Source organism: Meriones unguiculatus, chromosome 18 (genome assembly GCF_030254825.1).
Source record: "Meriones unguiculatus strain TT.TT164.6M chromosome 18, Bangor_MerUng_6.1, whole genome shotgun sequence".
NCBI classification, from domain to species: domain Eukaryota; kingdom Metazoa; phylum Chordata; class Mammalia; order Rodentia; family Muridae; genus Meriones; species Meriones unguiculatus.
Window position 1 is genome coordinate 5877604 of NC_083365.1, and position 26288 is coordinate 5903891.

At 49.6% G+C, this 26288-nt stretch overlaps 1 protein-coding gene across 1 annotated transcript; it reads right to left on the reverse strand.

Annotated features, from left to right (window-relative positions):
• Nucleotides 1-592: 592 nt before the first annotated feature.
• Erbb3 (erb-b2 receptor tyrosine kinase 3) lies at nucleotides 593-22580 on the reverse strand. The gene is made up of 28 exons (XM_021654780.2): nucleotides 21998-22580; nucleotides 18760-18911; nucleotides 17435-17621; nucleotides 16807-16932; nucleotides 16136-16201; nucleotides 15880-15998; nucleotides 15631-15772; nucleotides 14097-14210; nucleotides 13887-14007; nucleotides 11417-11490; nucleotides 11147-11237; nucleotides 10602-10807; nucleotides 10273-10405; nucleotides 9506-9596; nucleotides 9150-9304; nucleotides 8524-8577; nucleotides 7121-7256; nucleotides 6282-6401; nucleotides 6060-6158; nucleotides 5664-5849; nucleotides 5340-5495; nucleotides 4670-4745; nucleotides 4354-4500; nucleotides 4154-4251; nucleotides 3894-4082; nucleotides 3718-3789; nucleotides 3209-3509; nucleotides 593-3102 (listed from the first exon to the last, which is right to left on the reverse strand). The coding sequence occupies exons 1-28, from the start codon at nucleotides 22077-22079 to the stop codon at nucleotides 2576-2578; spliced, it is 4020 nt and encodes a 1339-aa protein (XP_021510455.1). The 5' UTR covers nucleotides 22080-22580; the 3' UTR covers nucleotides 593-2575.
• Between the last annotated feature and the right edge of the window lie 3708 nt (nucleotides 22581-26288).

The following is a 26288-nucleotide window of genomic DNA, read 5'->3' on the forward strand; positions in this document are numbered from 1 at the left end:
CTTTGTAGAGATTCCAAGTAAAAACCCATTAATAAAAAAAAGACTAGAATGCTAACAGGTCTGCAGTAATGGCTCAGTGTTTATAATCTGGTATTCTTGCAGAGGAAGGGAGTTCCCAGCACCCGTAACAAGCACACTACAGTCACCTGTAACTCTAGCACTCTTTTTGGTCTCCTTGGGCACTGCACTCACCACTATGTGCACATAACACAGTCCCAACTCCTACTCTCACATACATATAATTAAGAAATAAAATCTTAACATACAAATAGCCGGGCATGGTGGCGCACGCTCTTTTAATCCCAGCACTCTGGGAGGCAGAGGCAGTTGGATCGCTGTGAATTCGAGGCCAGCCTGGTCTACAAAGTGATTCCAGGACAGCCAGAGCTATACAGGGAAACCCTGTCTTGAAAGAAAAAAAAAAAAAATCCCCCACACAAAACATACAAATAAAAGTTTGGGCGCTGCTTGAGACAGAGTAGGAATAGCAGAACCAGAGAAACCTACCCATTGCTAAGAAGCAAAGAAAAGGATGGTCTCCTGCACTTTTTCACTTGACAGGAATCCAAAAAAAACCAAACAAACAAACAAAAAAACTTTGGCATTTTTATTCAGACACATATTAAAAAAAAAGACAAGAAGACATTTTCCCCCCCGATTCCCATCCAGGAAGACTGAGGTCTGAAGATGGATCCTCTTTCCCACCAGAAGTTTCTCATTACTGGTTAAGAACCTTTGTGAGTTGGCTTGTAAGGAGTGTGTCTCTACAACATAAATGGCCTGTGGCTTACACAAAACTCCAGTTGTCTTGTCCTTCTGTGTTGTCTCCACTCCTTGCTGGAATGAAAGGCCTGGGTGCTGGAGGAAAATGTGGCTGCTGGCATTTGCTTGATTCAGTGCATAAACGGAGTCTGGTAGCTCACTCTTTCTGTAGCCACAGCTTTTGGGAGGCTAACGCAGGATCCTGTGAATTGAGTTCAAGGTCATCCTGAGCTACACAGTTCCAGGCCAGTCTACAGAGTAAGACCCTGTTTCATACATACGCAACACCCCGACAAGGGTTTGACATAGGTACTCCTTGACATCTTATCACAGGCATTGGAATTAGGAAGACTTTGAATCCTGGACCTGCTTAATTTCTTCAAGGCTCAGTCCTCTGTTATCTGAGGTTTTGCTCTCCACAGTTTTAGTAACCTATGATCAACTGCAATCTGAAAATGTTGAAATAAATTCCTGAAATAAATAGTCCCTAAAGTTTAAATTGCACACCATTCTGAGTAGCATGGTGAAATTACAACCATCCTTTTCTGTTCCACTTGGTAAAGAAATCATCTCTTTGTCTAATGCATCCACACTGAATTTGCTCTTCAGTCACTTAATTACCCACCTATCTATTAGGCTGATCAACAGTGATATGATAGTACTCTAATGTTACCTAAAAATGGGCTCAAAGTGCAGGAGTAGTGATGCTGGCAATTCACACATGTCAAACAGAAGTGCTTTTTGTTTGATAAAAGGTGAAAATTCTTGACCATACGGGGAGAGGGGCACTGTTTGGTAATATCTATAATAACAAACCCATGAACTTATAAACTTAGAAAAATTAGTACTGCTTTTGCTGTGGCCCTTCAAACTAAAAAAGTCATGACCATAATGAATGAGTTCTTAGTTAACATTGAAAAGTCCACTAGGTGGGCGTGCTAGCACACACCTGTAATTCTAGCACTTGGGAGGCAGAGGCAGGCAGATCTCTGTGAGTTCAAGGCCAGTGTGTCCAGGACAGCCAAGGCTACACAGAGAAACCCTGTCTTGAAAAACAAAAACAAAACCACCACAACAAAAGAAGTCACTAAACTACAGAATGCAGTTTTGTACAACAACTAAAACATTCTTTTAAAAACTACAAAATTCAGTACTCTTCACAGATTCTGGGACCTATTGGCTACCTTGGAACACTCGGGACTCCTGTATGGAGTAAAATGGGATCAGCTCTACCTTACAAATACAGAGAGCCTTTAATTGAGATAGTAGACAGAGTTCAGCATGAGAATGCCTAGCTCACAGGAAATGTTCAATCCATAGTTATTGGTATCTACTCCCAACTTTCTTTATTCCATAAAGTTTTAAGCTTCTCAATCTTTCCCTGGGATTAAGTCTTATAAGCCAAAAGTTTACTTTCCTCTTCCAGGTCTATTTCTTCTCTTAGGACAGCCTAATGAGAAAGAAAGGCATAGCCTAAGAGTCTAATCCAAGCAAGAACTTGAGAGAAAGGAGCTAGAAAGTAATCCTTCATGTCTGCAGGGCATCTCCCTGAGAAAGCTGAGGAATGGGATTGGGAAAGTAGACAAATACGGAACCCTTCTCTTTTCCTGGGGCTGGGGAAGAGAGAGTACACAGCTGGCTACATACCACAAAGATCTTGTGAGGATATGCTTACAGGTCTCCAAAGGTCGGATGGCATTGTCTTGGACTGGAGAAATGGGAATGGGACCTGAGGAAGAGGGGTGAGGAAGGGGTACCCTCAAGAGGAACTAGCTGCCATCAAATGCTCCCTGAGAGTCTCAAGGAGCAGGTGTTATGTTCTCTGGGCATTAGCCTTGGGGAAAAGTCTGCTATGCCAGTAATCAGGGTTGTCAAAGGCAGAGTCAGTGGCTTCTAAACTACGCAGAGTTTTGAGGCGGGCATAGCGAACATGTGGGGCATGATGTCCAGGCCCCTGGAAAGCTCGCATCTCTTCGTAGCCTTGTTCAGCTGCTGGGCAGGCCCCCATGGCTGCATAATCCCCTCCGGCACCACCCACGCCACGTCTGCGGTTCATATATTCATAGTCCTCATCTGGAGTTGTGCCAGCAGAGGACATGACGGCCATAGGATGGAGTGGGCAACTCTGTGTGCTGCCCAGAGAAGCACTGAGGTCTGAGCCCACATCCATGTACTCATAACCCAGCTCCTCAAGTGAGCCAGGCCTAGGGGGCCGAGGTGGGCTGTTTCTTCTCTTCCGGTTCATATATTCATACTCTTCGTCTTCATCTTCTTCTTCAGTACCCAGCACAGAACTGAGACCTACTGAAGAAAGGGTGCCTTCCCGGGAGGAGGCTGTGCCTACGATTGAGAGAAACTGTAAGTACATATAAGAAACACGTACTTCATATTTCATAGAAGTAGCCAGAAGGGAGAGGGTAAGTTAGAAAACAAACGACTAAAGCACCTCTAAGGTGTGTATCTGGCATGACGTAGCCATTGCCGTCCTCTTCCTCTAAGCCTGGTGGGGAGAGTGGCGTGACAAGGGTAAGCAGGCTGTGTCGCTGCGAATGGTAAGCACTGTCTCCACGTGGCCGTGGGCTCCGGCTCCGGCTCCTGCTCCGACACACTGATACTTTCTCTTGGAGTTCAGCCTCAGAGCCTATTACATGGCCCTCTGATGACTCTGACTGCAGACGTCCCCGTGGAATTGGGTGCAGAGAGATGGGATGAGAAAGCTGTTCATGGCCCCCCAAAACTGCAGAATCCTACAGAGGAAAATTCACAGGGAACAACAAAATTCTGTTACACAGAATAACAAATATGCAGATTTAGAAGGAACTACAGTTGTTCAGGGCCTTCTCTATTACAGAATGCTGATTAAACCTTCAAGATCTGAGGCATCTTCCTCCATATCTCTAGCCACCCTTCCAAGCCTATAAGCCCTCTGCCTCCCCAGCTTCTGGCAGATCTTACCAGACCAGCTTCCCCAAGATTACTCTGGTTCATGGGCATGTATCCAGACGAGGGACTTAAAAGACTCTGGCTCTAAGATGACAGGAAATGAAAGGGTTAAAAACAAAGGAAAAAACCTGAGTGGTAATCATGAGGGTTCAGGGAGCGAAATCTCATGCAGTTAGAAGGTATCTCACCCCACGTGGCCGCGTGAGCGTTCCCACAGGCAAGCTGAGGACAGAACCCAGTGTGGTCGCCAGGCTGTCCTCCTCTGCCTCCAAGTCCAAGTCTAGGTCCAGTTCTGGCTCCAGCTCTACCTCTTCCAACTGTTTGTTGGTCAGAGAAGAGGGCTCTGCTGCAGGATGTATTCCAGACCCGCTCTCTCTCTATAGGAACAGACACTCATTAAAGTGGGTTCTAGTCTAGTCTTCTAAATGACTTTGACATCCTTACTCACCTTTATGACCAGATAGCGCGGTGGGTCACGAGCCATCCTGGTAAACTCATTGGCTAGTTCTTTAAAGGTTGGGCGAATATTCTCATCAATCATCCAACCTGGAGTGAGATTTATGAGGTTGAGCCAGAAGTGAGAGAAGAGCCATGGAGGAGAAAGGAGGGAAGTTCATTAGAAGAGGCTGGGGTCAGCAGACAACTCACACTTGACCATGACCATGTAGACATCAATGGTGCAGATCTGGGGCTGTGCTAACCGCTCTCCCTTCTCCAGCAGGTCTGGTACTTCAGCCAGTCGTAGCCCTGCATAGGGCTCTGCCCCAAAGGTCATCAACTCCCAGACTGTTACACCTGATATAGGAAGACATTAACTAGTAAGTATGAAAAATAGCACTGGCATGAAGGAAAGGGAAGGTAGACCTTGCTTTAATACAAGGATCGAAAGGGCATAGGAAGAGGTGACCCAAAAGAGTGGGGAACTTAGGCTGCAGAGAACATGGGGACACCCAGATGTGCTCACCATAACTCCAGACATCACTCTGGTGTGTGTATTTCCCAAAGTGGATACTCTCAAGAGCCATCCACTTAATTGGAGTCTGAAGATTAAAGATAAAGATGCTACCAGTTAATTTTCACAATTTTCTTATTTTAAAACCCCAAGGGGCACGGCAGGCATGGTGGTGCATATCTTTAATCCCAGCACTGAGGGAGGCAGAGGCAGGCAGATCTGTGAGTTCAAGGACAGCCTGGTCTACAAAGCAAGTCCAGGACATCCAAGGCTACACATAGAAAGCCTGTCTTGAAAAACCAAACCAAACCAAAACAACAACAACAAAAATCAAAAGAAAAACCAAGGGGCTGGAGAGACGGCTCAGTGGTTAAGAGTGCTAACTGTTCTTACAAAGGACCCAGGTTCAATTCCCAGCACCCACATGACAGCTCACAACCATCTGTGACTCCATTTACAAGGGATCTTACACCTTCACACCAATGTACATAAAATAAAATTTAAAACAAAACAAAAAAAACAACCAAACAACAACAAAAAAACCCTAAGTTCTCTATCGTCCTTTTGTTTCCTGAACTTAAATTTACTGCCTCTCTCAGCTCCCTCTCCTTGAATTTGCCTTGAGTCCTCTATTCCTCTCAGAGAGAGCCCCTTGGCTACGCGCCACCCCTTGCCCTCTTACCTTGGCCTCGCTGTGCAGTAGCTGCTTGTCGTCTGGCGGCAATAGGTCAGCCACACCGAAGTCTGCCACCTGGACCTGGCTCGGCGACTTGAGCAGCACGTTGCGGAGCGCCAGGTCCCTGTGCACCATGCCATGCTCCTCAAGGTAATACATACCCTAGAGGAGGCGGGCAGTCTTAGGGAGCGGGGAGCTGGAGACTGAGCAACAGGAGCTGCCCAAACCCTGAAGACAGCTCCTGGAACCTCAAACCCTAGATCCTCCTGTCTCCACCCTGGCTTTCCCGAGTCGAGCTGTTGCTACCCCAGACCTCCAGACCCTGCTTACCTTGGCAATTTGTACTCCCCAGTTGAGCAGCAGCTGTGGTCCCAGTGTCCCTCGATGCTGTCTCACATGGTCAAGGAGGGAGCCCAGAGGCAGGTACTGAGTGACCAGCTGCAGAGATGACCCCGGGCACAGTCCCAGGAGCCGTACAATGTGGGCATGGTCTAGGCTGCCAATGGCCAGCATATGCTGCAAAACATGAGAGGCATTAGCCAGGAACTAACAGGTTCACATACACTCCACAAAAGCGCACCCAATCCAGAGGTCCCCTCACCCTCAAACACAGCATGCCTAACATGGACCTCACACACATCTGCCAACACAAGAGCATATGTCTACATGCCCAGATCCAAAACTGCCTCATTCCCAGAGGCACACAGAATTGCCTTCTTCACTTACATCTGTCACAGCTTGAAAGCTTTGCCGCCCACTCTTGTCCCCAATGACTTTAATGCAGACTGGAATCTTGATGGACTCACCCTCAGGAATCCAAACCCCCTGGAAAGTTTGGAATGGAAGTAAGTTTAAAAATATAATAATTCTCTTCAGTTTTTTGCCAAAACTTTCTCCGTTCTTCCTACCATCTTTTCCTCACTTCTCCAGACTTCCCAAGTCACTCACCTTGTGTACTGTTCCAAAGACACCAGAACCAAGCACTTTAAGCCTCCTCAGCTCTGTCTCTTTAAAGATTCTGGCCAAGACTTTGTTTGCCTTCTCACTGGGATCCAGAGGCTCAATGCTCTGAGGAGTGAACAGGAACAGGTGCTCAGAAAAGCCCACTTCCACAGTCCTAGCCTCCCCTACCCCTTCTGGGTGGATGCCAAGGGCAGCAGAGCCCAAAGCTGAGGGCAGCAAGACAAGTCTCCAGTCCCGGAAAATTCCTAATTGCCCTGAGGAACAACAGGACTGGAGAAGCTGTGCTGATGAGGAGGGGCCAAGAGGGCTGCTTTCCTTTTGAGTAGCTGGAGGGAGCAGAGGAGATATGGTCGCACCTTTCACATAAGGTTGGTTCTTATTTTCTATTCCGCTCACCTCTCACTAAGATGAGGGACTGAACTCAGGGCAATCTTCCTGCCTCAGCCTGAGTGCTGGAATTATTGCCGTGTACCAAAATGCCTGCCCAAGCTTTCAAAGCACTTCCACTTATGTATCTAAGATGCGTAAACTGAGGCACAGAGAAGGAAAGCGATTTCTTCAGTGTCATGGCAAATGGCAAAAGCAAGGTGAGAATACGCGTTCCCACTTCTTGGACTGGCGTGTCCATATATGTGCATATGCACATGCGTGTTGCTAGGACTGAACTTGGGTCCTTGGCAAGTATCCTGAGCAGTCTCAGCAGCTCTCCACTGTCCTCTCAGAAAAAGGGACCACATTTCCGGGGAAAGGGAGTAAGGTTCACTATCACTTTTCCCTGGGAGCAGATTGTAAAGGGTGCCCCCAAACTTAAGCTAAACACTCACCTCACCGCGTTCCAAGTAGCGCCTCATAGCCCTTTTATTCTGAATCCTGCGTCCGCGCCAATAGAGAAAAGAGCCTCCCAGAATCAGGAGAATCCCGGCCAGTCCTACTGTCACAGCTATCACCAGATGGGGTTTGCTACGGGACATAGAAAAGGCCAGCATCTGGGCTTAGAGTGGCTTCAGAAATGCCATCTATATGGTGTACATCTGAGTTAGCATTCACGTCTGCTAATAACCATGAGCACCAAAGGAGTCAGCCTGAATACGGGACTTCCCTTCTTAGGCAAGGGCAAGTTAATTTTAGAAAGGGAATGCCAGAAACCACAGTTCTTGAGTCCACTGATGGTGGACTGTCTATGTAAAAGGGAGGAGTGACCCTAGTGGACACCCCACACCCATGTGCATATGTGTGACACTAAATGGACTAAGGGTTATTAATAACAATAATGAAAAGTAGGACAGGAAATCCAGAAGGGGGCAGGGTAAAGGTACAAGGGTAATCTGGAAGGAAATAATGGTGGGTTGGTATGATCAGAATGCATTATATAACTGTATTAGATTTCCAAAGAATAAATAAAAATATTATCTAAAGGTGAGGTTGGAGAGATGGCTCAGCAGTTAAGAGCTCCTACAGAGGACCCATGTTTCTTTCCCAGAACCCACATGGTGGCTCCCAACACTGCCCTCTGCCCTAGGCACACACTGTATACATACATATATGCATTCATTCAGGCATTACTAATATATATAAAATAAAATACATAATTTTTAAAAGGTAGGCATAGTGCTATATGCCTTTAATTCCAGTATTTGGGAGGCAGAGGCAGGTGGATATCTTTGAGTTATAGGCCAACCTGGTCTACACAGCAAGTTTCATGCCAGCCAGGGCTATATAGTGACACCCTGTCACAAAAACAAAATAAACAAAAATATAAAAATATTTTGATGTTGTTTTTTAGAGACAGGGTTTCTCTGTGCAGCCCCGGCCATTCTAGAACGCATTCTGTAGACCAGGCTGGCCTCCAACTCAGAGATCTGTCTGCGTCTGCCTCCTGAGTGCTGGGTTCAAAGGCAGGCACCACCACCCTCCACCCCCAGCCTCAGCCCCAGCTGAAAAAATAAAATTTTAAAAGAAAGGCAGAGTTGGCCACTGGAAAGAGGTGCAGTGTCTAAGAGCACCAGCTGCTCTTTTGGAGGACACCTGCATGAGGGCTCACAAGCATTCACGACTCCAGTTCAAAGATATCTCATGCCCTCTTCTGGCCTCCAAGGGGACCAAGCAAGCAGATGCTAAGTGACAAATGTACAGGCAAAACAACCACACACACACACAAGATCTTTAAAAAGACAGCGTCGACAGTATCACTCTTCTCCTGATTCTACACTCCCCAAGCTGATCTTACCTCATTAACACCTCTGTTTGGCCTAAACAGTCTTGTAGTTCTGGTCCTTTACACCTAGAAAAGAAAATCACTTTCTTAGACAGTAGAGACGTGGGCCAACAAGATGGCTCAGCAGGTGAGTACACTCACTGCTAATCTTGAGGACCTAAGTTCAATTCCTGAGAACCATATAAGAGAAGGAGAGAATTCACTTCCTCAAGTTATCGTTTGATCTCCACATACACACCATAGCACACATGCACACATCACTCCCATTCACACAGTAAACCTAATTTTAAAAAATGTTTTTTAAAGACAATAGAGCCTCCATATAGAAAAGCTTTGTATCTGAACAAGCCTCCTGGGTCATCTCGTCCTGAAGCCCCAAACCTTGTCCCAAAGCAGAGAGGAATCTACTCCCAGCCTCCTGACAATCTTGTCCTCCCGTCTTCCCATCCTCCACCTCGGGCTCACTTGTGAGCTAACATCATCCCTGCTCCCCCTAACCTCGGCATAATTTCCTCCAGCCCTTTACTCTGTAGCTGGAAGTGAGTCTTAAAGAACCAACCCTTTCTCCTTCCCCTCACCCTGATTCTGTGTTCCTACACTCTCCTCAGCCCCTCCTTTTGTTTCATTCTGTCACTGACCCCTGGGTGCAGTTCTCATGGCAGGGCCGACATTCATTCTGAGCATCCGGGTACTTGTAGATTGGACCCTTGGCACCTAGGACTCCATGGGGGCAGCTGTTCACACAGTGGGGCCCGTCACGAAAATGAGCGCACTGAGCACAAGCATCAGAGCCCTGCGTGGAAGAAAGAGGGCCTCTGAGAATGAGATCTCAGGATTAATTCCAGTCCTCCCAATAAGGGTCAGCCCACCCTTAGGATCACCCATGAAAACCCTCCAGGGTTATCTGACTTCCCTGGGCTGACCTGTAAATTTGGCCATATCATTAGCTTGACATTCCCCATCTCCCTTATAGATCCCACGGATGCTACTGTACCGAGCCATTGCATGTGCTGGCGCCTTCCATGGGTAGGCACTCTGGGTGGCAGGAGAAGCATTCAGCCTCATGAACGAACTCCCGAGGTTCCCTGCAGTTGGGGACACAGGAAGGGGTCACTTTCAAGTTCAGACCTTCTTGCCTTTATTCTGTAATGAGGACCTTCCCCTTCATGCCCACCAATACACAAGCAGAAAGATGTCTACAAAGCCATATAGGGCCTCACATCTGTAATGCCAGCACTTTGGAGGCTAAGACGGAAAGATTTTCATGAGTTCAAGGCCTGCCTGGGTTACAGAATGAGATGCTCTCTAAGAGCAAGAGCAAGCAAGCAAGCAAACAAACAAGAAAGCAAGAGAGGGCCAGGTGTGGTAGCACACACCTTTCATCTCAACACTCAGGAGGCAGAAGCAGGAAGATCTCTTTGGTATACATAGCAAGTTCCAGGTCAGGACGATGAGAGCCCATCTGCCTGTCTCTGTCTCTCTCAAACACACACTCAGGCACAGGGACACACACGAAATACAAGCAAGCCAGACAAAGTGGCTCAAAGCTGTAATCCCAGAATTTGGAAGGTTCAGGCAAAAGGATTTAAGGCCAACCTGGGCTACAGAGTGAGTAGGCTGGGGGCAAGGGCAGGACGAGGAGGGGAAGGGAGAGAAAGGGAGAAAAAGGGAGAAAGAAACACAGTCTAAAGGCCACTAGCACCCAAACTACTCTCCCCACCCTGCGCCTTCCCCACCCTCTTGGCCTTCTCTACACTGTACCCTTTCAGAAAGTTGCAGTGAGTCACACAAACACCTTCTCGGCTGTAGTTTCGACACGACAAGCACTGACCAGGGCCTGGGCCCCAGCATCCCCCAGAGGAGCACAGTGGATCACACACTTTGCCCTCTGCCACTGGAAAAGAGCAGATATGTTAGGAAGACCCTGAGGAGACCCAGGAAGCCTTCTGAATTCTTCCTTATTGCATCTACCCTCCCTTCCTCACTGGTTCCTTCCCTCAATCCTACTCCCACTTTCAGGGTCAAACTGTTCCTGCCCCTCTCTCCTCCACAACCACCCATTCTCACTTCTGACAGGACCTTTCTCTCACCACACTCTCTCTGAGGCCGGTTGTACTTGATGTCAAGTCTCTCTTCGGAAGGCCCCCGAAGCAGTCTGGTCCAGTTCAAAGAGTGGTGGTAGCAAAGCTGCTGATTGGCGCTGATGTAGACACGCCCAGCACTGATTTCCTTCAGGGACCGGAGCCCCAGAGATGTGACATTCAGGTTCTTCATGATCAACAAGGAAAAGCCCCGGCTGGAATAAAGGAGCCAGAATTAGAAGGCAAACTACAAAGGAAAAAATTAACGTATTTGCTCCAGGTTAAGTTAGACCCATGGAGAGGAAATCCCCTCTTTTGGCAAGTTTGTTTTTGAAACAGTTTTGGCATCCAAATTGGTCTTAAACTTGCTGTGATCCTCCTGCCTCAGTGTTAGAATTAAAGAACCACTCCTGGCTTTACCCTCACATTTTGCCTTTCCCCCATCATGCTAGCTGACTTTTGGGGCCTGTCGGTTGAGAAATACACTGTATTTTACAAAAAGATGCCCACTGTCTAGAGACACTACCACCTCCACCTCTAAGCCCCTTACTCACTTGTAGAGGCTTCTGCCCCCGATGGTTGTCAGATTGGAAAAAACACTGAAGTTGTGCATGTGAGGTGGCCAGGACTGGATGTTTAGGTACCCTGAAGGGTTAGAGAGAGGTGTTTAAGCAGGGAGTCTTCTCCCTCGGCCAGGTTCTATGCAACCTGTCTCACAGCACAGTGCTTTGGAGTGTGACTTTCCTTAAGCTGTTTAACTGTAATGCAGGCCAGTGGGTACTCATCTGCTCCTTCCAGGAAGGGAAGCCCTCCCTCCCTCTTACCTGTGATCTCTCGTACTGTCCTAAAAACATTGAGCTTCTCTGGGTCCAGTGCAGGGATCTTGTGCCAGGGGTCACTGGGGGAGCAGTAAAAACTTGTCAACAAAGTACAAATATGACCCAGTGATAATAAATATACCACACCTCAAAACATGGTTTCTAGATGTCGAATTTTCCTCCAGTGCTGGGGATCAGAGCCTTGTACATGCTAAGCAAGCTGCTTTACCATAACTCAATATCTTGGCTCACAAGTCAGTCTTCATCAAAAGGAAACAACACTTTGGAGAAAAGCTGGTGGTATGAGAAACATAAATACATAGGACTGGATCATCTTATGCCACACAGAAAAGAAACGCTCAAGAGCTGACACAACCAGTCCAAGCTGCTTGCCGTGCAGACCTAACAACCACCCCTGGCAGTTCAGAACTGTCTGCAACTCCAGCTCCAAAGAATCCGACACCTTTTTCTGGTCTCACCAGGCATGCACATGGTACACAGACAATCATGCAGGCAAAACAAATAAAACAAACAGACTAGGGCAGTGGTGATAGCACACGCCTATAATCCCAACACCAATGCTTGAGAGGCGGAACAAAGGTGGCAAGATCAAGGCCAGCCTGGGCTACACATAGAGACCTAATCTCATTAAAAAAACAAAAACAAAAACAAAACAACAACTGAGGTAAGGGGTATGTGTGTCTGTGTACAAAGAAAAAAAAAAGTCTATCTGGGCATAGCAACACTTGGTTGTAACCCCAGCACTCAGAAGGCAGAGGCAGATAGATTTCTGAGTTTGAGGCCAGCCTGGTCTACACAGCAAGTTTCAAGACAGCCAAGGCTACACAGTGAAACCCTGCCTTGAAAAACCAAAAATAAATAAAATAAAAACATGTATAATATGCTAAAATTAGGGGAATTTGGGTAAAGAATGTATGGGAAATACATCACTTTCACAATTTAAGCACAACTCTACAGTTATAACTACATAAAACAACTAAAAGTGGCTGGCAAGCCGACGCAGCAGGTAGAGTCGATTGTTGCACAGCCTCCAGAGATCCAGGTTTAATCCCAGGATCCACAGCGTAGACAGATCAGAGTCCCAAAAACTGCTTCCGAGTTCCATACTCGTTGTGGTACATGCATGCCATACATATACACACACATACACACACACCACAAACATCTATATGCACAAACAAAAAAAATTAAGAAGGGGCTGGAGAGATGCTTCAGCAGGCGAGAACACCTGCTGCTCTTGCAGAAGGCCAGGGTTTGGTTATCTGAAATCATGCCATGGCTCACAGACACCTGTAACTCCAGTTCCAGGGCATTCACCATCCTCTTCAGGTTTCTGTGGGTGCCAGGTACGCACATGGTGCAAACATATATGCAAAATGCTCATATATAAAAAATAAATAAATAAAAAATAAAGGTGGGCATGGTGGCGCACACCTTTAGTCCCAGCTCTTGGGAGGCAGAGGCAGGCACATCTCTGAGTTCCAGTGCAGCCTGGTCTTCAAAGGGAGTCCAGGACATCCAGGACTACATAGAGAAACCCTGTCTCGAAAAACCATAAAAAAAAAATAAAAAAAAAAAAAAGGGAGGTGGGGGGGGACTGTGGCTGGAGAGATGGCTCAGTGGCTACTCTTCCAGAGGTCCTGAGTTCAATTCCCAGCAACCACATGGTGGCTCACAGCCATCTATAATGAGATCTTCTGGGACACATATAGGCAGAACATTGTATACATAATAAATAAATCTTTTTTTAAAAAATGAAAAATAGACAATTTTTGTGATTATAGTCATGAGTGTGTGCAGGTGCCCACTGAGGCAGGAGGCATCAGATCCTGCTAGAGTTGGAGCTGGAGTTCTAGACAGCTGTGGATTTGTGGAAGCTCTGCATGATTTCAGATGGCCTGTCTCTCCAGCTTCCTCTTACTTAGATTTGAGGTAAGAAGAACCCTGTACATGTACTATGTCATTCCTGAGCTGCTTAGGGAAGTCCTCCAGGTGGAGGTGGTGCTGTGCATTCTCCTGGGTCCTCTGGAGCCCCTCAGGCCTCATGACTTTAATATATATATATATATATATATATATATATATATATATAGTTATTTTTTTCTTTTCTTTTTTTGGTTTTTGAAGACAAGGCTTCTCTGTATAGCCATGGCTGTCCTGGACTTGTCCAGGTTGGCCTTGAACTCATAGCATCCTGCTTGCCTCTGCCTCCCTAAGTACTGGGATTAAAGGTATGCACACCATGCCCGGATTTGTTTTTCAAGACAGGGATCCTCTGTGTTGCTCTGGCTGTCCTGGAATGGTAGAGCAGGCTGGCCCCAAATTCACAGAGCTCAGCCTGCCTCCAGCTAAAGTGCTGGGATTAAAGGTGTACGCCGCCACCACCCGGCTGTGATGTACATTACTTGCGCTGTATGGGGCTGGGGATTTAGAATGGGAAAGCAGAATCTCTAACCCGTTGAGGCCAGTGATGAGGAAGTCCAAGTTGCCCAGGATCTTGGTACAGTTCACAAACCCATCAATGTTGCTGGAGTCCACAGTCTGGAAGCGGCTTCCGGAGCCTGTCCCCTCACAGGCTGCAAACATAGAACAGCCTCAGTGCTGGGGCGTTCTGAGTCACCTCAGGGAAAAGGCTGGCTATAACCTCTCACTACTTCCTACTCACCTTTTGGGCACAGCCCTCCACAAGGCTCACATATCTTGAGTCCATTTTTATCCACTTCCATCTTGTCAGGAGGACAAGCCCTGACACAAGATGTCTGATCCACCACAAAGTTATCTAGGGAAGAGGAGATCTCTATGAGGGATGGTGCTAAGCACTGAGACCCCCTCCTGTGCACTCTCGCTCCCTCCACTCGGCACCAGATTTGCCCCACCTACAACCCAGAGTTCCTGAGGTCTGTCTATAGACTAGACAGTCCCTTTGTTCTTAAGATGGTCTCAAACCCTTTTTTAAGAAGACAGTGTAGGGGGCCAGGGGTTAAGAGCACTGACTGCTCTACCGAAGGACCCAGGTTCAAATCCCAGCATTCACATGGCAGCTCACAACTGTCTATAACACCAAGATCAGAAACCCTCACACAGATATGCAAGCAAAACATTAATGCATATAAAATGAAAAAAATGTAAGGTGGTGGAGCGATGGCTCAGTGGTTAAGAGGACCTGGGTTCAATTCCCAGCACCCACATGACAGCTCACACCTGTCAGTAAATAACTATAAAATCTGATGCTCTCACACAGACTTGCATGCAGGCAAAACACATGAGCATAAGATAATAAGAATAATGATTGTTTTTCATCTTTTACAAAAGATTTAGTAATATATTTTTAAGATTCATTTTTATGCATATATATATATATATATATATATATATATCTGTATGTGTACAGGTGCTCTTGGCAGTCAGAGGCATCAGATCCCCCTATGTGGGTGCTCATGTTTTGAAAAAACCACAAGTGCTCTTAACCAATGAGCCATCTCTCTGGACCCCTCTTTATTTTATGTGCATATATAAGTGCCTGCACATATGTATGTGGCATGTGTACACTTGTGCCTGGTACCCAAGGAGTCTAGAAGAGGGTGTCAGCTCCCCTAGAACTAGAAGGGTAGGCTGCTATGGGCTGCCTGATATGGATGCTAGGAACTGAATCCTTTGGAAGGGCAGCAAGTGGTCTCAACTGCTGAGCCATGTCTCTAGCCCTGGCATCAAGCTCTGACCTTGAGCCTCTGATCCTTCTGTCTCTACCTCAGAGTGCTGGGATTACAGTCCACTGTGTCACCAGGTTTGTGTAGTATTAGAGTTGTAAAACCCAAGTGTGTGTGCACGCTAGGCAAGCACTCCATCAACTAGGCTGCACTTAGTTCTTTGCTGTTCCAAGTGGCCACAGCCAAGGAAAGCAGTCAGGAACACCAGGGAAGGTCACATGACCACATCTAGGCTCCCTAATCAGCACCCAACTTAATTCTTTTCTTTTGTTAGCTTGTGTTTGAGACAGGGTTTCTGTGTAGGCTGTCCTGGACTCACTCTATAGGCTAGATTGGCCTTGAACTTGCAGAGACCCACCTGCCTCTGCCTCCCTGAGAACTGGGATTATAGGTGTTCCCCACTCTACCCAGCTACTTAATTCCTTTGGCATCCCAGTCTATTCTCTAGAACCTTGGGTCCACCACCATTGTCTCTTCCCTTCAGACACTTACGGGGACAGCTAGCCACACAGACCCCTCCGTACTGATACTTGGTATGAGGGTTGGGCTCCAGCTGGAATGTTAGCTTGTTGTACACAAGAGGCTGTGGACATCGGGGCACACAGGCTCCGCTGTCATTGAAGTGTCGGCAGGCCTGGGAATGTAAAAGACTCTTAAAAGTTATATTTCTATTATACCTCTCCACCTCCCCAAAGCCTGTGACCCCACTTCAGAGCACAGCCCGACTGTACCACAACATACAAAGCAATCTGTGTCCTGGGGTCCAGAGCAGCCCCCTGCACATTCATCATGACAGCACTGGTTAGGGTTGGGCCCAAAGCAGTGACCATTACACTGAGGGGCACAGATGGTCTTAGTCACTGTGAAAAGAGAGAAAGCATGACAGGGCTGAATTCTGAGGCTCCCGCTCATTTGACTGTTGGCAGTGACATAGGCAGGGCTGTATGGGTATGAGAGGCTGTGAGCTGTAACTTCTTAGAAGAAAATTCAAACTCACATATCTGGCAGTCTTCTGGTCCAGGTCCCCAGCATCGCCCCTTGCAGACCTCATGACAGGGGGGACCTGGTTGGGAAACAACACAACATACAGGACCATCAGAGCTGAGAAAGGCTTGCTTGAATCCACGGGGTATGATGTCAGCACACAGGCACCTCAATCCCAGGAAGCAAGAGCCCTGGGGTGTGTCCCTCCCTGCCCTTGGAGAGCAGGGCTGGGCTCAAGAGAACCTGTCAACAAGGGGCGGGGCTACTCCTCCACACTACCCACCAGGCAGCTGAAGGGGAGGGACTGGGGCAGATGCCAACCTCAGCCCTAGTGCCATCCCAGGAACTCGGTTCCTTCCAGACAAACAGACTCTGTGCATGAGTAGTCAGGAGCAATAGACGTGGTCAGGGCAGCTAGGAGATGTCACACTGGCAAGCGCAATAGGGAGCGAGTCCAAGGATCTGGCTTCCCCGCCTAGCACCCAGGACAACATTTGCCTCTTTTCCTGATACACTGGTTTGGGCTCCAAGAGACTAACCTAGTCCCTCCTGGCAGGCAGCAGGGTCAGCAGCCTGAGGTGACTGTTTGGTGAAGGTGGTTCGGATAAAGGATGTAGTGGGGATGGGAAAGGAGTCACTCTGATTGGCTGGGGCAGGGCAGCCATCCTGACCACAGACACTTACAGTTTCCACCATTGTTCTTCACCACTATCTCAGCACCTCGAACCCTCACGATGTCCCTCCAGTCGATTGTATCCATATGGCAAAGTTTGTCGTTTTTCTCAATGTAAACACCACCTGACAGAATCTCTGTGGTGGGAAGAAAAGTGACAGGCTGAAGACTCCAACACAATTCCTCTTCTATACCTTTCCACCAATCCAAAGGACACTCAGACCCAGAGGGGCGGATCATGGGTCTGTCATCCAATCAGATTCAGACTCCAAGAACCCTTGGCCCTTCAAGAGGAGGAGTCAGGATGAAGAAACTCCTGCCTCTTCAGACCCAGTCTAGATCCGGTTTAGCCAGTGGGGGAGGGGTGGGGAAAGGACAGGACAACCAGATTCAATCCCTGAGCCTACCTGAGTGCTTTCCAAACAGCGGGGACAGAGAGTGCCCAGGCTATTAACCCCTACACTCTCCAGCTGCAGGTTGGACTTCGAAGTTGGAGGAATGGGCACAGATCCAAGTCCCAGTGCAGCCCCACCATCACATAAGGCCCTCCTTCCTGGACCAGTATGTCCCCAACTCACCTCTAAGGAGGTGGCTGTTGGAGGAGGAGGGGGCCAGCAGAAGGGGTCATCAGAAACTAACCAGTCAGCTGAGTGAAACGGAGCTGGCGCAGAGCGTGGCTGGAGTTGGTATTGTAATTCAACATGACAAAGATGGCAAACTTCCCATCATAGACCTGGGTTCCCCGGACCACTCGGAGGTTAGGCAAAGGCAGTGTGGAGAATTCGTTCATGGCCACGAGGACATAGCCCGTCACTTCTCGGATCCACTATAATAGAATAGAACAGATCATGTCAGTGAAAAGGACAACAGGGCAAGATTCCAGGCCTCTTGTTCCCCAAGTCATCAAGGAAGGGATTCTTAACTCATCTATCTGTCTGTCTATCTATCCATCCATCTATATTTCTTTCTTTTTAAAGATTTACTTATTTTTTTATGTATACAATGTTCTGCTTGCATGTACACCTGCACACCAGAAGAGGGCACCAGATTTCATTATAGATGGTTGTGAGCCACCATGTGGTTGCTGGGAGTTGAACTCAGGACCTCTGGAAGAACAAGCAGTGCTCTTAACCTCTGAGCCATATCTCCAGCCCCCCATCTATATTTCTATCTATCTATTTTGGTTTTTTGACACAGGCTTTCTCTGTGTAACAGCCCTGGCTGTCCTGGAACTCATTCTGTAGACCAGGCTGGCCTCAAACTCACAGAGAATCTCCTGCCTCTGCTTCTTGAGAGCTGGGATTAAAAGTATACTCTACCAACGCCCAGCCTATTATTACTATTTTAATGTTAGGCGAGTGTTCCTACCACTGAACCATAGTGGCCCCTTGACTCCAGTCCTGAATTCATTAGTCTTGAACTCCTGGGCTCATTTTCCCACTTCAGCTGTAGATGAGCTTACAAGTGCAGGTCACTGTATCCAGCCTTCCTGAATTTCTTTTCTCCTCCAAACCCCCACACTAGGGGCTGATCCCAGGACCATGTGCATATTCTGCAAGCACTCCAGCACTGAGCTAGAACCCAGCTCTGAGTTCTTTGCCTAGCTTGTAGGGAGCACACTGTCACAATACTGTGCCACTTTGTGAACAAAGACAAGCCTCGGGAATGATGAAGGGTCTACTTTGCCGACCTATGTCTTCTCAGAGTCACTCATAACAGGAGGGTCCTGGCTTAGTCCCTTCCTTGTCTCTCTGGGTACCTTGTACTGTTCTGCTTGACAGAACAACACCTGCTCAGCCCTTTTCTTGTGGGAAGCTTCTAAACACCCTGGTTATGGAACCAGACCGCCCTGCATTACATTCACCATCTCCCCAAGTACACAGGCTGGAGCCTCAAGACTACTGGAGTCTTAGGAAAGCTGAAGGCAACCCCTGGAGGGTGGAGGGAGGGGCTTGCCTGCTCACCCGCAGGAAGGAAAGGTCAGCATTGTGTCCCGTGAGCACAATCTCCAGGTTACCCATCACCACCTCACACCGCTCGTAGAGCTTGTACAGCGTCTGGTACTGGTTCTCAGCATCGCCAGTGACGCTCAGCCCGTTCAGGGTCCCAGGACACACTGTGAAAATGGAGGGAAGACAGATGTAAGCCCCCCCTCTTCCCTCTTCCAGTTACCCTGCCCACAAGGCCTCCAAGGCAGGGGCCTCTCACTGGAGTCCCCACTGAGCCACTTTGGGGCACTGATGTGGGCACTGAGGGGTTAATACAGAAGGAAGACATGAGGGGACTTTTCCTCTCCCTAGAAAGGACACAGTAGGCAGGGATCAAACTTTGATTACCCTCTCCTCCTCAACTAAGGCACTTACTTCTCTGCCCCCATCCTGCCTTTCTCTAGGCCTTGGAATAAACATCTCTTTGGGGCTAGCACACAGCCCCTATTGTATCTACAGAGGGTGGGATGGGGCAGAGGGTGGGAGCAGTGCCTGGGGCCACAGTTCAGCCCACAATGAAGTGATTCTATCCAGGAGGAGGGGGCCGCCCCACCCTGTCCCAGACACCCGTCCTTAGCAGCACCCCCGTTACCCTGGAGCTTTGGGCTCAGACAAGTGATCTCACTGGAGGGAGAAACCCTGGTAGTGGGTGGGGGTCAATGGGAGCATTGTCTTTAAAGCTGGACGATAAGGCACTGTGTCGGCCTCCCCCTTAAACTCTGCTTTTCCTTTCTCACTCCCTTTCCCTACGCCAACATGCTCCAGCTTCCCCAGCGTCACTGTATGGCCCTGAAGTACTTTTCATCGAACAGAGAAGCCTGGAGAGAAACAGAGCAGACCCTTCACTCCTGAGTCTTCTTCCCAGTTTCACTGCCACAGGGATTCAGTAAAAAGACTTCAGCGTGGCGGAGCTCCCCAGCAGGCACTCCAGGGAAGAGCTCAGAAGAGAGGCCAGGTCGCTTCAGCCTTGGGCTTTCACTTTCCTTGGCAAAAAATGGAGTTATGAAGTCTTGGCCCCTGGAGCTCTAACCTTTCCTGTGACACTGAGCACATGGAGGGGGGGGTGGGAACACAGAGCACCACCACCTGCTCTAGCCACCCTTCCCTGAGGGAGGGTGGGGGGCAGCAGAGGGTGAGGGACGCAGAGGCCCCAGTTTCTCCTGTCAGATACACCTCTGGTCTCACTCCTTCTTCTAGGTCCTCTCCCTTCCACTCTCCATGACAGAAGGAGAGAGCTAGTTCCAGCAAGGAGACATAAATAGGCTAGAAGTTCCCAGAGGAACCTGGAAACTCCAGGGTCCTTGGGCTGAAACGAAAGACTAGGAAGGTTAGTTATTTCTAGAACAGTCATGCCCCTGTCCCCTTCCTGGCAGGACACCCCTCTTCCAAGGTAAGGTGCCAACCCTTCTCCTCGGATAAGGGCGGAGCTAGGATGTCTGCATAGGGAAGTGATATATGCGTGTGCATGCGTACTGTCGCAACTGGCGCACAAACTTGTACACAGTTCCACTGGCTCGGGAATATATATTGGTTTGCCTGGAATCCATACTGGGAAGTGTTACAAGTGTCCACTGCCTCCTACCTGCCCACAGCACCTTGCACACTTTGTGTCTGTGCAGACCAGTTAGCTGCCACCCTGAGGGTAAAGTCCATATTTCACAAACAGGGGCAAAGGGCCTGGGCAGGACAGTAGTATAAACAGCTACCCAAGAGGAACCAGCCAGCTTGGTTCAAGGAAGAGTCAAGGAAGAGTCAGAACCTAGGCTCAAAGAGGAGCAGCACCAGAGCCATTCTTGTGTAGAGAGCACTGACTGGCGGCAGGTAGACCAAGAACTTTCAGTCCCTCGGAAGCGTGGCTTCCATTGCCCCAGCCACACACACAATGGGACAAAGGGGCTTTACAAGGCTTGAGGCAGGCCGGATGCCCAGAAGCTCAGGATGGAGATAAAGGGTAGAGACCCAACCATGCCTGCTCCCTGCCTCTCAGGGAGGGTGGTAGGAATCCCAGACTCTTGGGTTCCTGGCTGGGGGGGAGGGGTGGGCACAGTCATATGGGACAGTGATCCAGCACTCCCCTGGCCCCTCCCACTCTAGTCTCCAGACCACCCCCTCCACCAGCTGGGAGTGTTCACATCGCAAGATCCCAGGGGCTAAATTTAGGCCCAGCAACTGTGGGGGAAGCACAGGTGGCCTCTCCCACCCCCACTCTGGGGAAGGGGCCCTGGCTGTGCCGTACCCCAAGCTAAGATCTGAGGGCTGGTAGGGGTCTCTAATCATGCCGCCTCCAGCACCCTTCAGGTGTCCACAGTCCCTGCAACACCCCTAGGAATGGGATCAGATGCTATGGAATAGAGAAGTACAATCTGGGCTCTGTCTGAAATTAGATAGTAAAATGAAAAGGGGAAGGGCAGAGCTGGGCCTAGGAGCAAGTTCACAGACGAGAATACTCAGAAGGTGGGAGAAGCGACCTTGGATGGGAGAGAGAAAGGAGTCTGTCCTTTTCCCCTCAGCTCCAGCTTAAGGCATATACCCCGGGAATCGTATAGTATATAATAGATGCTCAACATGTTAGTTGAATTGACTCGGGTCTTGATAAAAAGAAGTTGGTTAAGTTAGGGACCCACTTGTCTTGTGGGAAAGCAGGAGGCCAGCCTCTGTGGCTTCTCACTGCTGTCACCTGGACTTGGCCCTCAGGTTAATCTCAGCCTTCTCAGGGAAGCCCCACTCACGGAAGAGGAGGTGCCATTCTTGTTTTTCCAACATTAGAAAACAACAACTTCTAACCCTTGCATAGCTCCGCCCTGCCGGCAAAACAACGAAACCGGGAGGGGGGGTTGTTGAAACTTGGGATGGGGTGGGGGCCAGGGAGTTCCAGAGCAAACTGAGACCCTTCAAGCCAAGGCTCCTCACGTTTAGAGAAGGGTCCCTACCCGCCCTCCCTCTAGGCTCTCAGAAGTATGAAGTACAGTTCGGCATCAACCTGATCAGAACAGACCAATTAGAGGGTCAGCGAAGTTCTGGAGAGAAGGGTAGGTAGGCATCCATGCATGCAGTCCCCGCCTAGCCCACTCCGAAGACCGAGCCACACGGTCCCCTCCTTGGCAGTCCCAGCAGACCCGAGGTCTCACCCCCAGTTCGGCGCGTCAGGAGCAGAACCCCTTTGCCCAGGTCGCGCTCCCAGCCTCCAGCCCGCTGGGGCTCCCGCGCGGCTTACCTGCCTGCGAGCTGCCCATCTCGGAACCCCGGGCCAGGCTGAGAAGGAAGCCCAGCACCTCGAGAGCCCCAATCGCCCTCATGATTCCGGCGGAGGGTGAAGGCAGCCCGGCCGAGTCTGGCTCGGGGGCCCCGGATTAGAACATCGAGGCGGCGGCCACCTGAGCGGCCAGCGAATAGGTGGCAGCGGCGGAGGCTGCGAGCCGCTGCGGGAGCCGGAGCCGGAGTCCACCGCGGGACGGCAGGGGAGGGAGTCTGTCTGCGAGAGAGGGAGGGAGCGAAGGGGGCAGGGGGTGAGTCACGGCCGCGCCCCCTCCCGTGCGAGGCTGGAGTCCCGGCGGTTGCAGCGGGGACCCCGCCGGGAACGCGCCTCGCCAGCCGGCGGCCGGCCGAGAGGGTCAGGGAGGGTCTCACTCTGGTTTCCCCGGAGGCGGTAAGGGGAGACCCAGACTCCCCACGTCCCGGGCCGCGGCACGGGAGTGAGCGCGGACGGAGAGAGCGCGCCGAAGCCCAGCCCCCGAAGGCTGGCCTCGCCCTTTAACCAAATCGCGCAACTCCCCTAGCCGGTTGGATCACTTGAGGGATTTTTTTTTTTCTCCTTTTTTCAGAGTGAATATTTCTATTTTTTGAGTGGGAGGCGGTTGTTTTAGCCTCGCGTTCACGCCACCTCAGTTTCCCCGGGACGCAAAGCCCCATTAGTGCATGCACCCGGCCCGAGAACCCGAACCCCGGAGGCCGCGTGAAATCGCACTGTCTCCGGCCGCTTCCTCCGGCAGACCCGGCGCCGGCCCGGCCTCTCGGGGGGATTTGTCTGGGGGGCGGGGGTGGCTTCAGCCTGGGAACAGACCCCGGAGCGCGCCGTCCCACTCCGCCCGGGAGGGGATCCCGCACCTGTCGCCTCCCCTCTGCTGCCCCCCTCGGCCGCCGGAGAGAACAGCTGCCCCAGCGGCCGCGTCCCGCCTCCACCCGCGGGCCGAGGGCGCAGCGGCGCGCGGTGCAGAGGGCGCGGGGCGCTCACCCCCGACGCCCCCGGACCCGCCGCCCCGCGGGGGTGGCGCGGCCGGAGGGGCCAGGGCGCGAGCGGGTCCGCCTGGCGCCCCCTGGTGTCCAACCCGTGGCACTTCCACTCCTTAAGTTGCCTTCCAGGTCTTGCCCTGAGAACGGCAGTCTGCCCTTCCCGGGCGGAGACTAGCAGCTGCAATCCTTTCCTTTCTTTTGTTTATGATTACCTTGTTTTTGTTTTCGAGGCAGGTCTCGCTGTAGCTCAGGCTCGAGTATATTATGTGGCTTAGACTGGTGTTGAACTCGGAATGGTCTTTCTGCTTCCACCCCAGGTACAGGTGTGCGCCACCATGTCCGGCTCTCCCGCTACAATTCTTTTTTTTTTTTTTTTTTTTAACTTGTTACTATTGTTGTGCGTATGATGATGGGAGGGAGGAGTGCGTGCCTGCTGCGGTGTGCGTGTGGAAGGCGGAAGACAACTTTGTGGAGTCGGTTATCTCTCTCCACTTTTACAAGGAGCTCAGAACGCCAGGCTTTCTCTTCGAACGCATTTAGGTACTTGTGGAGGCCAGAGCTCCCCAGAACTGGAGTCAGTAACTGTCGTGAGCTGCCATGTGGGTCTGGGGAGCTAACCCTGGTTCTTTGGAAGAACAAGAGCTGTCGAACACGAGCCGTGTCTGCAGCTGCCCCCGGCCCTTCTCCTGGGCAACAGTTCTTTAAACTTGCTCCTGTACTGATGTGCAACCTACTCTTGGCCTTTCCTGGATCTCCTGTGTAACAGCTACACTAGTAGAAGAACGCGCAAAGCCTAGGGCGATGGCTCAGCGGTTAAGAGCACTGACTCCTCTTTCAGAGGTCCTGAGTTCAATTCCCAGCAACCACACGGTGGCTCACAACCATCTGTAATGGAGTCTGATTTCCTCTTCTGGTGTGTGTGGAAACAGAGCATTCATATTTAAGGAAATCTTAAAAAAAAAAATAAATAAAAGATCATTGAGGCCAGCTGAGGCAGGAGGCCAGCAAGTTTAAGGCCAGCCTGAACAGCTTAGGAGAACCTTGTCTCAATAGAGAAGCCGTGTTGTGTGTTTGCCTAGTATTCCTGAGGCTGTCGCTTCCATCTCCAGTACCGAGACCCAAACCCACAAAAGCCTGTGGGCTAGGGCTGTCGCCTCATCCTTTCTGAAATGGAAACTTGTGAATTTCCTCCAAATCTCTCTACCTGGTGACAGAAGGGGAAAGGCTCAGAATCTGACCTAGGATTTCTTAAGATAGTATACAAAAACTGGAGACTCATCTGCTCAGATTCAGACTCCTTTCAGGGGTAGGAAGCAGCTCAGTATTCAGCTATTGCTTAGCTCCAGGCTTAGCTCGGCTGTGACAGCCAGCACTGCGGTGGAGAAGTGCCTCCCTTCCAGCGCCGATGCTCATTGTTTAAGGTCTCCCTTGCCAGCTACAGACCCCCTGATCAACGGCCTTTCACGTTCTCACGCATTCACCTCAATTTCGCTAGTGTGCTGGAGAGTTTTATGTCATCTGAAAGGAGGGAACCTCAGTTAAGACGATGCATCCGTAACACCCAGCTCTAAGGCGTTTTCTTAATTATTTATTGATGGGGGAGGGCCCAGCCCATTGTGGGTGGTTCTACCCCTGGGTTGGTGGTCCTGAGTTCAATAAGAAAGCACACTAAAGCAAGCCAGGGGGAGCAAGCCAGTAAGCAGCACCCTCCGTGGCCTCTGCTGAACAGTGATGTGGAAGTGTCAGCCAAACAAACCCTTTCCTCTCCACCTTGCTTTCGGTCATGATGTCTCCTCACAGCACTAGAAACACTAAACAACACTAACCAAGTATTCAAGGCCCTGTTCTCTCAAGGACGTGTCCTTGGTCAAAAGCAGTATAGGGTTGAGGTTGTGGAGCAGAGATGGAGTGGCTGCCTGGTGTGCACAGGCCCTGAGCTCACTGCCCAGAAAGAAGGAAAAAGAGCTCTGCTGGCACACAGTTGTTGTTTGGACCCAAGAGGAACAGGCTATAGTAGCTCAGGTCTGAAATCCCAGCAGTGGAGAAGCTGCAGCGGGAAGATTGCCAGGAGTTTGAGGCCAGCCTGGGTTACATAGCTCATGCCGTGTTGCTTAAGACTACATGTAGGGAAATCATGTAAAAAAAAAAAAAAAAAAAGGAAGAAGAAAAAAAGAAAAGAAAGAGTCAGGCCAAGCGTCCTCAGTACCTGTGTTGTTCTCAGCCGTTATGAAGCATTTAGCAAATGCTAGCTGTGTTAGCACCCCTCCCTGCTAGATCCAAGATGCACTGTTCTGGGCCCTTCAGTTTGCTCTTCTGCACTACAGGAAACAGCATCTCAAGCATCCGGGATATAAATAGTGCACAAAACAGCCATATTGCCAACTGGCTTCCATGAATAAATTAATTGAAAGAAGGGAGGCTTGGTGAATGCTTTCTGTTTTCCCTACATCTCATTATCTTTCCTCACTCTTGCCCTCTGACTTTTTTTTTTTTCCAGTTTTTCAAGACAAGATTTCTTTATAGCCCTGGCTGTCTCAGAACTCCATCTGTAGACCTGATGGCCTCCAACCCAGAGATCCACCTGCCTCTAACTCGATAGTGCTAGGATTAAAAGTGAGCTCTACCACTGCCTGGCATGCTCCCTGACTTTTATGGTTGTTTTTAGTGTGCACATATGGATGAGTTGACATGCGTGTGTCAAGGTCAGAGGACAACTTGGGTTGGGGGTTATCAGTTCCCTCTGTCTGCCATGTGAATCCTGAGGGCCAATCTCAGGCTGCCAGGGTTAGCAGTAGGTGCCTGTACCCACTGAGCCATCTCACTGGCCCAAACTCTTATTTTTTGTTTTGAATTACATTTATTTATCTATTTTTCTGTAAGAGAGCCATCTCATTAGCCCCTGCTTTTGCTTTTCAGACCTCAAAGTCACAGCAATCCTACTGTTTCAGTTCTTGGGAGAGGTAGTATGATTGCTACCTCTGGTCAATGTCTGGATGGGTGCTTCCAGGTTCATAGTTCAGAGAACTGAAAAAGCTGTACATGCAGGGTGGTGGTGGTGCACCTTCGATCCCAGCACTAGAGAGGCAGAGGCAGGTGGATCTCTGTGTGTTTGAGAGAAGAAAACAACAATTGGTTGTCTCATACCAAATGATCAGCTCTAAAAACATACATACAAATAACAGACTGAGCAAAATGTGCATATACACATGTATACATCGATGCAAGTAACAACCAACAATTAATGAAGAAAAGAGGCCATGAGTTTGAAAGAGAGC